At 39.3% G+C, this 12,984-nt stretch overlaps 1 protein-coding gene across 7 annotated transcripts in view; it reads right to left on the minus strand.

Annotated features, from left to right (window-relative positions):
- Window positions 1–1,068: 1,068 nt before the first annotated feature.
- MAP7D1 (MAP7 domain containing 1) overlaps window positions 1,069–12,984 on the minus strand; it is a 104,171-nt gene continuing 92,255 nt past the window's right edge. For all 7 annotated transcript variants that reach the window (XM_056557156.1, XM_056557155.1, XM_056557152.1 and 4 more), the window contains 5 exons: window positions 8,804–8,848; window positions 8,605–8,668; window positions 8,422–8,521; window positions 2,461–2,678; window positions 1,069–1,587 (listed from right to left, as the gene is read on the minus strand). In XM_056557156.1, the coding sequence (XP_056413131.1) occupies window positions 1,577–1,587; window positions 2,461–2,678; window positions 8,422–8,521; window positions 8,605–8,668; window positions 8,804–8,848 (438 nt within the window). In that variant the 3' untranslated portion in view covers window positions 1,069–1,576. The remainder of the gene's footprint in view (window positions 1,588–2,460; window positions 2,679–8,421; window positions 8,522–8,604; window positions 8,669–8,803; window positions 8,849–12,984) is intronic.

Genomic DNA, 12,984 nt, shown 5'->3' on the forward strand with positions numbered 1-12,984 from the left:
GTATCTCGGACCCCCGGGAACAGGTAATAATAACACCGGGGATGGGGGGGGGGGGGGGCAATGGGGCGGCAGTATGTGGGCAGAGGATGGGGGAGGGGGGGGCGGTATGTGGGCAGAGGATGGGGGGGGGCAATGGGGCAACTGTGGTTAGACTCAGGACAGGTCTCTGGCCCGGCAAAAGCCGCTGCAGTTGACAGATTATCGGTATCGGCCTTAAAAAATCGATATCGGTCGATCCCTAACACTTATGCAGCGCACTGTGTGTAGTTAATTTTACTTTCAAAGGGACTGCTGCCATTATGTTTTATCTGTCTCTATATTTGGGATTTTCAGCTCTATAACTATTGCAACTCTATAACAATATAATTTGATCATACACACCTTAGGGCTCATTTGCATCATGTTTGTGCCCTATACTTCACATATACATCAGCAACCTGTGAAAATGGGATGCCAACGTACAAGTCCATGCACAGGTATGGGTCCCATTGATTAAACATAGTCAACTAGTGACTATATTTGAGTCATTTACCACTAATATATACGGTATGTGGGGCATTTATTATTGTTTAACCCTTTTTCTTGGTTTTGCTAATCTGTGTGACCTTTTTATTTAGACTTTTGCAGGAAAACAACTTGGTTAGTGAGGTAAATGTAGTGTGCAGTGGTTGGTGAATTATCAACTGTGACTTTTTAAAATAGTCAAACATTTTTTGCCTATAACACACTTGATTATACACTATTTAGCCATTTATGAAGAAGAAAATTCACATATGCCTGTGGCAAATGACCCGAACGTAGTCACTGGGGCACCATGCCAGTACATGAATGTGTATGCAAGGCATCCCATTTTGACAGGTTGTGCAGGGCACAAACATGATAAACAAGGCATGTGGGGTTTGGGATTCAGGCATAGTAGAAACTTCACAGAAAATAATATAGCGTAAAGGAAATGTGATACAATCCATTTTAGTTTCTTTCCATCTCAGTCTCCCTCCAGCCCATCCCAAAAAATAAACTTGAAATATTTTTCAGTGTCACGTTAAGAGACTAGGAATAATTCGGAACTGTCGATGTAACACTGTGAGGTTTTATTTACAGAATTCACATACATCTTTGTACCCAGCAGTCTCTTATTAAATAGCTACATAATTAGGAACACCAGCAAGCTCATCCACGCATTTTCAACCATGGCTGGGATATTCCGCTGTAATAGTTTATTTATTTTTTCTCTTTTTACGTTTCTTCTTGTCTTGTGAGCTAAACCTTGTCAGTCTTGTTTTAATATAAGGTGCATGTTAAAAAGAAAAAAAAAACACAATAGTAATACCACTAAGAAGTGTCCAGTATTTGTCAATGGTAGATAGTGGCACTGGTAATTTCTCCTAGTTGTAACCACCGTTGTTGTGGTTAACATATTCCTTTTTGCTCATTCAATTCACGGAGCCACCAACAATGGAAACCATTTTGCTTTCATGCAAGCAGCAGAAAGAACAAAACATAATGACATTTGTCCCAAAGTTTCAGCTAGTTTCCCAAGGTCCTCGGCACCAACAGGAACTAATGGTTGACTATGTTACAGGACTTCTGCAATGAGAAAAAAAAAACGGGAGAATGAATACATGGCATGCACAAAAAATATTCTTGGTTCTACATAAGTAAGATTTTCAAACAACAACAAAAAAAAGTGGTCTCAAATGGCTGGAGGTGCTCAACCCCAAATGCAGTTGTGCATTTATACTGGGGGAGCAGATCCTGCCCTTGTAGTCCGTTGCTAGGGGCGATCCCCAGCATAAAAACGCATACAATGGAGGATGCCTGCAGCGGACTACAAGTGCCACAATAGAATCCTACACCAAATAGCCATTTGAGACCACTTTTTTTTTGTTGTTTTTTAAATATTATACTTGGAGGTGTGTAAACTCCATATGTAATGCGCCTTGAACATCTTCCAGGCAGCATTAAGGTAGCACCTGTGAGGCCATGCACCTATATTAGCCAATTTAGGTGGGGCTGGCAGCTTGCCTCCCTCCTCCCATTGTTATGTGTGCTCAGTCAAGCTGGAGGGTACCTGGGAAGACGCTGTGAGTCGGCCTAATGCTGCCGTAATTGCCCACTGGCCCCTGGTTTTTGCTTATCACGCACAGGTAGGTTAGCGTTAGGTCCCGTGCCATTTGAGAAACGTTGGTGTGCAGGCTCATGTATGTCCTTCATATAAGGATATCCTTGCGAATGTCTCAATTTTAACATCAGTGTTGAGGGATTAGCCAATGTCATTGTATACATCTACCACAGTAGTGCACCTAAATTTCTGTATTGTATTATCCTACATAAGTAAGGCCTCTTACACCCTTTCTTTATTATGTACATCAAAAGATATGTTTAGATAGCAAAGAAATTTATAATATAATTGCCATACAGTTTAACATATTTCTTGCATACAGCTCTGTATTTCCTTACCTGTTATTTGAGGCGGCTGAACAGTTGATTTTTTTATGAAAGCATCTTTACCTCCAAAAGCAATAATGGGCTCTGTAGGAGGAATAACTTTCTCTCCATTGGAACTGCTGATTTCAGACAATGTAATCACCTCCTCAAATGCAGGAGATGAATCTTTAGAGGAGAATCCATTTTCATGTTTGGAGGGTTGTACTCCATTCACTATGTGCCCTGGTCCCCTAAATAAAACAAATTATTGAATATATTAGCTTGCATTATATGATTGTGCTATAAAATATTAATACAAACAACATATTCAAAACGTTTTAAGACCTTTAACTTTTTTCACATATTGTTAGTTTGCAACCCTGTGCTAAAATTAAAAAAAGGTTTTCCTCCATCAATCTGCACTCAATATGCCATAATGAGAACATGAAAACAGAATATTAGAAACGTTTGTAAATTAGTTAAAAATAACCACTAAAACATATCTCTCCATATCAGCTATGTGCTGTCCCTTGTAGCTATGACGTCACATCATACTCAGAGCTCTGTCCCTGCACCTGCCCCTCCTGTCTGCTCAGAAAGTGACCAGTAATGTGAAGGGGTTGGGGCTTATATTACTGCTCATTAGATTTTAAAGGCATAAAGGAAACCTCTCTCAATCACAGTAGTTTCAGTCAGTAGTTATATTAGTAAGTTGCTTTATTATACTTTTGACACCATACAAAAGTAATTTTATTATGCTAGGCAACCCCTTTAAATGGGAGCAGCTTGGAACAAACAGGACTCTTTCTAGAGCTAGATATGAAGAGCAAAATTCGACCCATACGTCAGGCGCTGTTCCAATTTCCAAGATAAAATAAACGTAGACAAAGCAATAGGGCGGTTAAAGTGTCAGCAGGCACTATATTTATTTGAGTAATAACCAATGATGCGTTTCGGAGGTAGAACCCTCCTTCCTCAGATTGGCATCATGGGTCGAATTTTGCCCTTCATATCTACTTCACTGAACAGGAGTGGGTTCACCATCCCTGTGACCCAATAGGCTTCGCAGTTCATTCCGATCAAGCTTCTGACTGTACCTCTATCTAGGGGCGATAAGCGCAATTTATCCACTACAAGGTGAGCGGCCAACCGTAAGGCTGGCGCCCTGCCCTAACCCTCATTCCACCCTGTGTCTTAGGTAATACACGAGGCGCGGTCCCTCTTCTTTATCTTTCTAGAGCTGGCTGCCCAACAAAACTTTGTTAACCGGTGAAGCGCCTGGTAAGAGAGGTGACTAACAGCCTATAAGTAATTCTGGCGAAGCTCCAGAGATCCTGTGTACAGATGGGAGATACTTCCAGAAAGTCAACCATCACTGCAGCACTCAATCAATCTGGACTTTATGGCAGAAAGGAGCCTCTCCTCAGTAAAAGACACATGGAAGCAGTGATTCAATTCGTCACAAACTTCTCGGCTCGGCAGTTGCTGACATTAGCCTGCATAAATTAGTTCAGCTTTCAGGTGCTCCAGTGGGCTGAAAAACGTGGATACAGTCTCCTAGGAGAGAGTCTCCAGCCCACCGAAGCACCTGAAAGCTGAACTAATTTATGCAGGCTAAAGTCAGCAACTGCCGAGCCGAGAAGTTCATGACGCATCGAATCACTGTAACTTCGCTAATCTCTATTTCCTTTCCTGCAAATAGGGGATAAGTTAATTTTGGTCACAGTACTCCTTTTATCCCTTGCTGCAAAATGCCGTTTATAAATGGCGCTACGGCATGGCAGGGTTATAAAGCGAGCTCATGAACTGAGCTAGCATCATACCCGTAAGGTCACGGCTTGCTATCAGCAGCCAGGACCCGTGGCTAATGTTGGACAACGCCATTCAGGCAGATGTCCGGCATTAACTCTTTAGACGCGGTGATCAAAGTTGATCGCTACGTCTAAAGTGAAAGTGAAAGCTTCCTGGCAGCTCAGTCGGGCTAATCGGGACCACAGCAGTGAAACCTGACTCCTCTGCGTCCGATCGCTGAATTACTGCTCCGTGCCTGAGATCCAGGCAGAAGCAGTCAAGCAGCAATAACACTGATCAATGCTAAACTATGGGATTGCATTGATCAGTGCCTGCAATCTGTATAATGCATGTTATAGTCCCCTATGGGGGCTATAACATTGCAAAAACTAAAAAAAAGTTAAGAGGATTTAACCCCTTCCCTAATAAGTCAGAATTCAAAAAATTAAAAAACTGCAAATAAAAATAAAACATATGTGGTATCACCGCGTGCGTAAATGTCCGAACTATAAAAATATATTGTTTATTATACCGCATGGTCAATGGTGTACACATAAAAAAATTCCAAAATAGCGTATTTTTAGTCACTTTTTATACCATAAAAAAATGAATAAAAAGCGATCAAAAAGTCAGATCAAAACAAAAATGTTACCAATAAAAAATTCAGATCACGACACAAAAAGTGAGCCCTCATATCGCTCCGTATGCGGAAAAATAAAAAGATATTGGGTTCAGAAGATGACAATTTTAAACGTATTCATTTTTGTGAATGTTATGATTTTTTCCAGAAGACAAAATCAAACCAATATAAGTAGGGTATCATTTTAATCGTATGGACCTACAGAATAAAGATAAGGTTTAATTTTTACTGACAAATTTACTATGTAGAAAAGGAAACCCCCAAAATTACAAAATGGCCTATTTTCCTCAATTTTTTCACACTTATGTCATTATAAAGTAGAATTGGTGGCACAAAAAATAAGCCATCATATGGATTTTTAGGTGAAAAATTGAAAGGGTTATGATTTTTAAAAGGTAAGGAGAAAAAAACAAAAGTGCAAGAATGGAAAAACGCTTGGTCCTTAAGGGATTAAATAACAACAATCTGCTATAGCATTAAAACCACCTGCCTAATATTGTGTAGGTCCCTGCAAGCCACCAAAATGCCTTTGACCTGTGCATGAACTCAACAAGATCTGAGGGCTATATGGCACTAAGACAGTAGCAGCAAATGTATTAAGTCCGGTAAGTTGTGAGGTGAAGGTTCTGTGAAGCAGACTATTTTCCGGCACATCCTCCAGATGGTCAATACTGAGATCTGGGAAGTTTAGAGAACAAGACAACCTTTACCTTTTTTTCAAGTTCCTCAAATCATTCCTTAATGATTTTTCGGAATGGTAGGAAACATTATCTCACTGAAAGAAGTAATTGTCACTAGGGAATACTATTGTTATGCAAGAGTGTAGTTGATTAGGTAGGTGGTATGTGTTATAGTACAATCCCCAAAAATGCCAGGCTCTCAGAATGCAAGGTTTACTAGCAGAATATTGCCCAGAGCATCACACTACCTCTGTCGGCTTGGTTTGTTCCCATAGTACATCGCTTGGTTATCTCTTCCCTATGTAATTTTCTCAAGCAATACACAATGTAAAAAGAAAATATGATCAATCAGACCATGCCACCCTTCTCCATTGTTCCACTGTCTAGTTTTAAAGCAAGCTGATGGTGTGGTCCATTGTATATCCTTATAGCCACTATGACCTTTTATGGAAGTTTTACGCTACAGTAGCTCTTTTGTGCCATTGAACCAGTTGGGCTAGCATCTGCTTTCTATGTGCATTAAACAACTGGTTGACAGGTTGTCATTCCTTGGACCACTGTTCAGAGATATTAACTACTTCATACTGGGAACACACCAGAAAGCCTGCTATTTAGAGATGCTCTGACCAAATTAGCCATCATGATTTGGCCTCTGTCACATTTGCTCAGATCCATGTGTTGGAAGCATGCCTATTTTTCATGCTTACAACACATCAACTTCAAGAACTGTGATTGTGATCCATAGGTGCAGGTCCTCCACTCCAACTTAGGTGCACAACTGCACTTGGAGTTGAGCACCTTGTATCCCCTTAGATCACATCAATGTAAGTGTTTGTTTAAAGTCAGTCATGTTTAACGCATCCACATACACATTTATCTGGTATCAGGATGCCATTGTGGTACTTGTGACTGTTTGCAGGCATCCTCCATTGTATGCAATTTTTGCTGGGGATCGCCCTTAGCAACGGTTTACAAGTGCAGGACCTCCGCCCCAGCAAAGGTGGACAACTGCACTTGGGGTTGAGTTTTCCTACTATAACCATGTTCATGCAAATATAAGCCGTTATGTCTTTGCTTAGGGCTTATACTAATGCACCCTTTTATCTTGCTGGGTAGCATTAGGGTTTCACCTGTGAGGCCTGCTATAAATGAACCAACCAGGGTGGGGCTTGTAGCTTGTCTACTCCCTCCCATTGTATGTGTGCTTAGATTCACACTGGAGGTGACTGAGGAGCAATCTGCAAGTCGGGCCTATGGCTGCCGTAATTTGGTTCCTGGTTTTATTTATCTGGCCAGGTAGGTTAGTTGATAGGACCCGCACCATTTGAGAAACCTTGGCGTGGTGTGCGGGCTCAAGTGTGTCCTTCACATAAGGATATACTGGCTAATGTCTCAATTTTACATCAGTTTTGAGGGTTAGCTAATGTCATTGTTTACATTAACCACAGTTGTGAAACCACATTGTGATCCATAGGTGCATGTCCTCCACTCCCATATAGGGGCACAACTGCACTTGGGGTTGAGCACCTTTTATCACCTTAGATCACATCAATGTAAGTGTTTGTTTAAAGCATGCCTATTTTTCCTGCTTCCAACACATCAACTTCAAGAACTGACTGTTCACTCACTGCCTAATATATCCCACCGCTTGACAATGTAATCAGATAATCAATGTTATTCAAATTAGTTGTCAGATTTTTTTTTTTTTAAATAGTCACTGCCATTTCAAACAGCATCCCTCTATTTGATCATCTATGTGATTACTAACATATTTTTAAATTCCAGCCTCCCAATTTCCTAACCCCAGAACAAAAGAACCGAAATACTTGACCACTAAGTGTCTCGCTTCTGTCCATTGCCTGATGTTAAGGGAATTCCATCTCTAGCAGCTGTTAGACAAAGATGGAACACAGGATGTGAGGTGTATGCTATGTGCATGAGAGAGTCTAAACTGTGTAAATTCCAATCTGAGACAGTCTGCCTTCTCCAAAAGGTCTACACTGTGCCTACAGAGTAAAAATTGATGCTTCCCTCTCATATCTTGCCATTTATCATGTCCTTTGTGTAGCTTGCCGGGGCTCCTTTCGTAACGTAACCACTGCCTTTCTGTAATATTTTTCCTTTTTTTTCACATAACACCTTGCAAAGCCATTGCATCAATAACTCACTTCTTCATTCACATGCCATCTATAGAACTGTATTGTAAATCATCCTCCAGCAGATTGCCAGCCTGTTAACTTTACCATAGCATAAGCCCTGCAATTGGCCAGAAAATTAATGGAAAGAAAATCCAGGTGTGAGTACTGCTGGCAGACAGCTCAGCACTGGCCCTATCTTCTGAAATGAAGATAATGGGAAATAGCTGTGCACAATAGCGACACTCAGGGGCTTAATAACAGCAGTGAGAGCACTAAAATTACCTTGTCACCACTCTGGAGCGTTAATGTTACAAAACCATGGAGGTTTTTAAGATAATTTGAAAATGCAGGTACATTTTAATGATCATTTGTGTATAGCTCAATTGCTCATTCCCTAATTGTCAGTGTGAAAATTGTGCAATGTATAGGGTAAAATCCACAGCAAAATCCAAATTTAATGCATACCCTTTGCTGCAAATTCATTATGGATTCACAGCAGGAGAAAAGGCTTCGGGCTAAGTTTCCACTTGTTTTTTTTTTTTCTGCCAGTTTTTGGAAAACTTCCACTGCAGTTTTTGAGCCAAAGTCAGAAGTGGATCCATAAGGGAGGAGAAGCGTAAGTTCATCCTTTATATGTCCTATTCCTTTTGAATACATTTCTGGCTTTGGCTCAAAAACCTCAGTGGAAACCTAGCCTTAGTCAGTTAGTGGCCATCAACAAGTGGCAAATTGTGCTTGCACTTACCCTGGAGGCAAGTCAGGTGCTGCCATTTTGTCCTGTATCCTCACCACTTTCTTTTCTGGAAGCTCAATCTTCATGATTTCTTCTGATGATTCTGCGTCATCTGTCAACGCCATAGGGAATTTTAGTTAAAAGCAAAAAAACACATTTACTTTAATGTTGGACATTGGGTTCTTTATGAATTACCTTTGCTAGGAGTAGATTCTTGTTTGGTCTCCTTTCCGTTTACTGCTTGTTTATCTTCCTTTTTCTGTAAGAAACCACAAGTTCCCATTAGAAACCCTTACATATAGTAAAAAGTTGTATTTTGTGGAAGTGTTATTTTTCTCTAACAATACAAGCTCACAACCTGGTCTGCTGGTTACCAAACACGAGATGTACTTACTTGGGCGTCTGATTTCCGTGTCCTTTTCATTATCTCTTCTAGACGCTGAAATAATCAAGGATGCAGAATGAATATTCCAAATTTAAAGGACTCTATTTTAACATCAGCATTACAGTGGAGTAATACTTTGTGACACTTTAGATTCTCAGAAAGGCAAACATTTTGGCTTATATTTATCAATCTGTCTGACAAAAAAAACCAAAGCAAAACATAGAAACTAGGGCTGCACGATATGGGGAAAATGTGCCATTGCGATTATGGAGGTAAATATTGTGATTTCGATATACGATTGAGATATAACAAACAAATGGTGAAATCCACTTATTTCATATAGCCAGTAGCCTCATTTCATAATATGAAAAGAAAGGAATGGGTATGAGGGGAATGTCTTTTTTTCGTTTAACTGTTTGTTTTTTAATTACATTTTTTTCATTAAAACAGATATTTGAGGAGAATGTCTATATGAGGGGGCAGCTATATAAGGGGGTGGGGAACATAGGCTAAAGGGAAGTGAACGGCTATATTAGGGGGGAAATTGTCTATATGAGGTGGATTAGCTATATGAGCGGAATGGCTATATGAAGGGGAAAATGGGCTATATGAGTAAAATGTTTTTTTTTGGGGGGGGGGGGGGGGGGGACAGACCTGGGATATAGGAGTGAAAATGGCTATATGAGGGGGACCCGCTATAAATGGGGAAGACAGACTATATGAGGAGGACCAGCTATATGAGGGGGAACATGGGCTATATGATGGGGAATACAGACTATAAGAGAGGCACCAGCTACAACCCTTTACAACATTTGCTGAGCATGGTGCAAAGTAAAAAAATCATATAATACATGTCGCCACATTTTGGTAAATTTTGGTTCAGAAGTTAAAAAGAATGATGCTAAATCCTTAAATATCCTCCTCCCCCCAAGTCTGCCTGCAAGTCTGCCTAATAAATCTCATTTATATGAAACTCTATCTTAATTTAAAGGGATATATATATATATATATATATATATATATATATATTCCCCCCTCTATTCCCAACCCCCCACAACCATTGGTCAGCTGGAAGAAAAAAGGGAAAAAATAAATAAACCTATTAAATTCTTATTAACTTTAAACCCCATTCCTCTCCCCCCTGCTCCACAATTTCTGAAATCGAACATTACCTTTCCTATGTTTCTTTGCCAATTCCTTCTCATACAAATAATTGGGCTGACCATTCTTCCATCCTAGGTCCATTTCGAACCATCTCCTCATAACAATCACTTTAGCAAACGCAAGTAGCTTCATTAGGAGTTCATCCTGCATTTCTACCTTGTGTATTATCTCCCAAAATGATATTGAGGTTTAGTTTAAACCCAACTACTTTACTCTAAATAATGTATTCCACTGCATTCCAAAAGTGCTGTATTTTCTGACAATCCCATATCATGTGACTCAAATCCGCATTCTCCTTACCGCATCTTAGGCAATCGACATTTGGTTTACATCCAATCTTACATAATTTCAATGGTGAAAAATGAACTCTATATAGAATTCTCAGTTGTATAATTCTACATGATTGATTAACATTAAGAGGGTTACAGGTAATCTAACTTCTCTTCCAACCCTCTTCTGATATACTAACTCTAAGCCCCATTTCTCCTTAAAGGGGTACTCCAGTGGAAAACTTTTTTTTTTTTAATTAACTGGTGCCAGAAAGTTAAACAGATTTGTAAATTACTTCTATTAAGAAATCTTAATCCATCCAGTACTTATTCGCTGCTGAATACTAGAGAGGAAATTCTTTTCTTTTTGGAACACCGTGCTCTCTGCTGAATCACGAGCACAGTGCTCTCTGCTGACATCTCTGTCCATTTTAGGAACTGACCAGAGCAGCATATGTTTGTTATGGGGATTTTCTCCTACTCTGGAGAGTTCTTAAAATGGACAGAGATGACAGCAGAGAGCACTGTGCTTGTGATGTCAGCAGAGAGCTCTGTGTTCCAAAAAGAAAATAATTTCTTCTGTAGTATTTAGCAGCTAATAAGTACTGGAAGGATTAAGATTTTTTAATAGAAGTAATTTACAAATCTGTTTAGCTGGAGTACCCCTTTAATTTTTATCTTGACATTTCCTAGAAATTTCTCCTACCAGGATACCATAAATTTTATTTTAAGATTTTTTCCCCAGTGAATCCTTTGAAATAACCTCTATTAGCTTATGTGATTCCACTTTAAATATATTCAAATTCTAAGTGCATTTAACAGCATCCATAATCTGAATATACCATAGCTTTTGTGATTCTTTCACCCCAAATTTTTCTTTAACTTCCCCAAAAAATGATAACCCTCCCCTGTGCAAACAGTTGATTGTGTGAACTCCCTTCTTTTTCCAAAAATCATTATTCTTAATCTTACATATTTCTTTTAAATTCACATTAATCCCTTAAGGGTGTAAATATCAATGCTCCTTTTAAAGCACATTTCTTTTTAGACAAATTTCAGACACTATCATATAGTGTAGAAAAAGAAAATTTTCAGTGCAGCTGCCCCTTCCATTTCCCAAAAGAAAATGTATAATGTGATTGCATTTCCATTTCATGATATCATGTAATTTTGTTGCAAGAAAATATAAGCTAAAATTAGGGACACCCAACCTCCCATCCCCCTCGGGGAGCATCATAGGTTCCATCTTAAATCCATCTCTGTTCTTCCGCCATAAAAATGTATTCAACACCCTTTGCAATAATTTTTGTGATATCCAAACAGGAAAGGTGTTTAGATAAAATTAAGGGTAATGCTATCATTCTAATTATTGCCAGCCATATTTAACAATATGTTAGCCCAGATTTCAATTTTCCCTTTTAACCTCTTCAGTAAAGGTTTCAAATTAAGTGTGGCGTAATTGCCAACGTTGGCTGAGATATTTATCCCCAGATATTCAAAGCATTCATTCTTAGCCAATACTTTTACTTCAATTCCTGCCTGTTCAATTTCTCCATCTAAGGGAAGCAATAATGACTTTGCCCAGTTTAGCCTAAATCTGGAGATAGGACTGAACTCCTCCACAACCTCCATTACTTTTGTGAGCATCCTTATGGGATCAGAGATAAAAAGGAGGGCGACATCCGCATAGAGGAGGATTTTATAATGTATACCAAAACCCCTAATCTCTTCTTTCATCTTAATGGCTATCCCCAACGGTTCGATATACATAGCAAAAAGCAGGTGGGATAGGGGGCCTTGCCTAGTACCTCTGCTCAGCTCTATGTTTTCTGTTAACAGCCCCATTTATTAAAATCCTAGTTCTTTATTTTGCATACAATAATTTCACCCAATCCAGGAAGGGACTTCCCAATCCAAATTTCTCACAGCCCCTCCAGAGAAATCCCCATTCCACCCTTTCAAACACTTTCATTGCATCCAGAGACCGGATGGAACGGGGCTCCCCCTCTTTAATTTGGATGTTCATCAATACATAACCAAGGTTGTCAAAGTTATAAATGCAGGGAGGTCAATATTTGAGAAGAGGCAAAACTTCATGGAAATACCTTAAATACCTTAAAAGGCAATCCATCTGTACCGGGTGCTGATCCGCCCCTAGTATCTCCCAATGCACACTCTAATTCCTCTAAAGTAATAGGAGCATTTAATTTAGCCCTTTGATCTAATGTTATTTTAGGGAGATAAATTGTTCTAAAAAAAATATGATCAAGATCACTTACTAATAACTGCCTAATAACTCTAAAACACACCTCCTGAATTATTGTGTGAATATATGGTCTGCTGAGGTTTGGATTACTCTACAAGATGCCCCAGTATACCTACTGAGCACCTCTAACTTTCCCTTATATGGCAGAAAGAAGTTGTATAATTCTAATGCATGATTCTAATCTTTCTAAACAAAATCACAGAATTAATTATATTGTTTAAAGTGTAAACAAAATACTATCACCGAAAAAAACACTTTAAACCAGATCCGAAGAAAGGGGTACAGGTATCCACTCTCCACCATTGGTGGTCCGTTCTGTGGACATTTTTTGAGAATAATATTAAAAGTTACATTCTAATCTTTCTAGGCAAACACCCTTAAATCTCTATTCCAGCATGGTTGCACACTAGTGAACATTATAATTTGTTATGTATCAGTACTGCCTCCAGTTTTTCAGTATCAGCAAGGAGCCTGCATGAAACCATTAACTC

The sequence above is a fragment of the Hyla sarda genome, chromosome 2 (genome assembly GCF_029499605.1).
Source record: "Hyla sarda isolate aHylSar1 chromosome 2, aHylSar1.hap1, whole genome shotgun sequence".
Lineage (NCBI taxonomy): Eukaryota > Metazoa > Chordata > Amphibia > Anura > Hylidae > Hyla > Hyla sarda.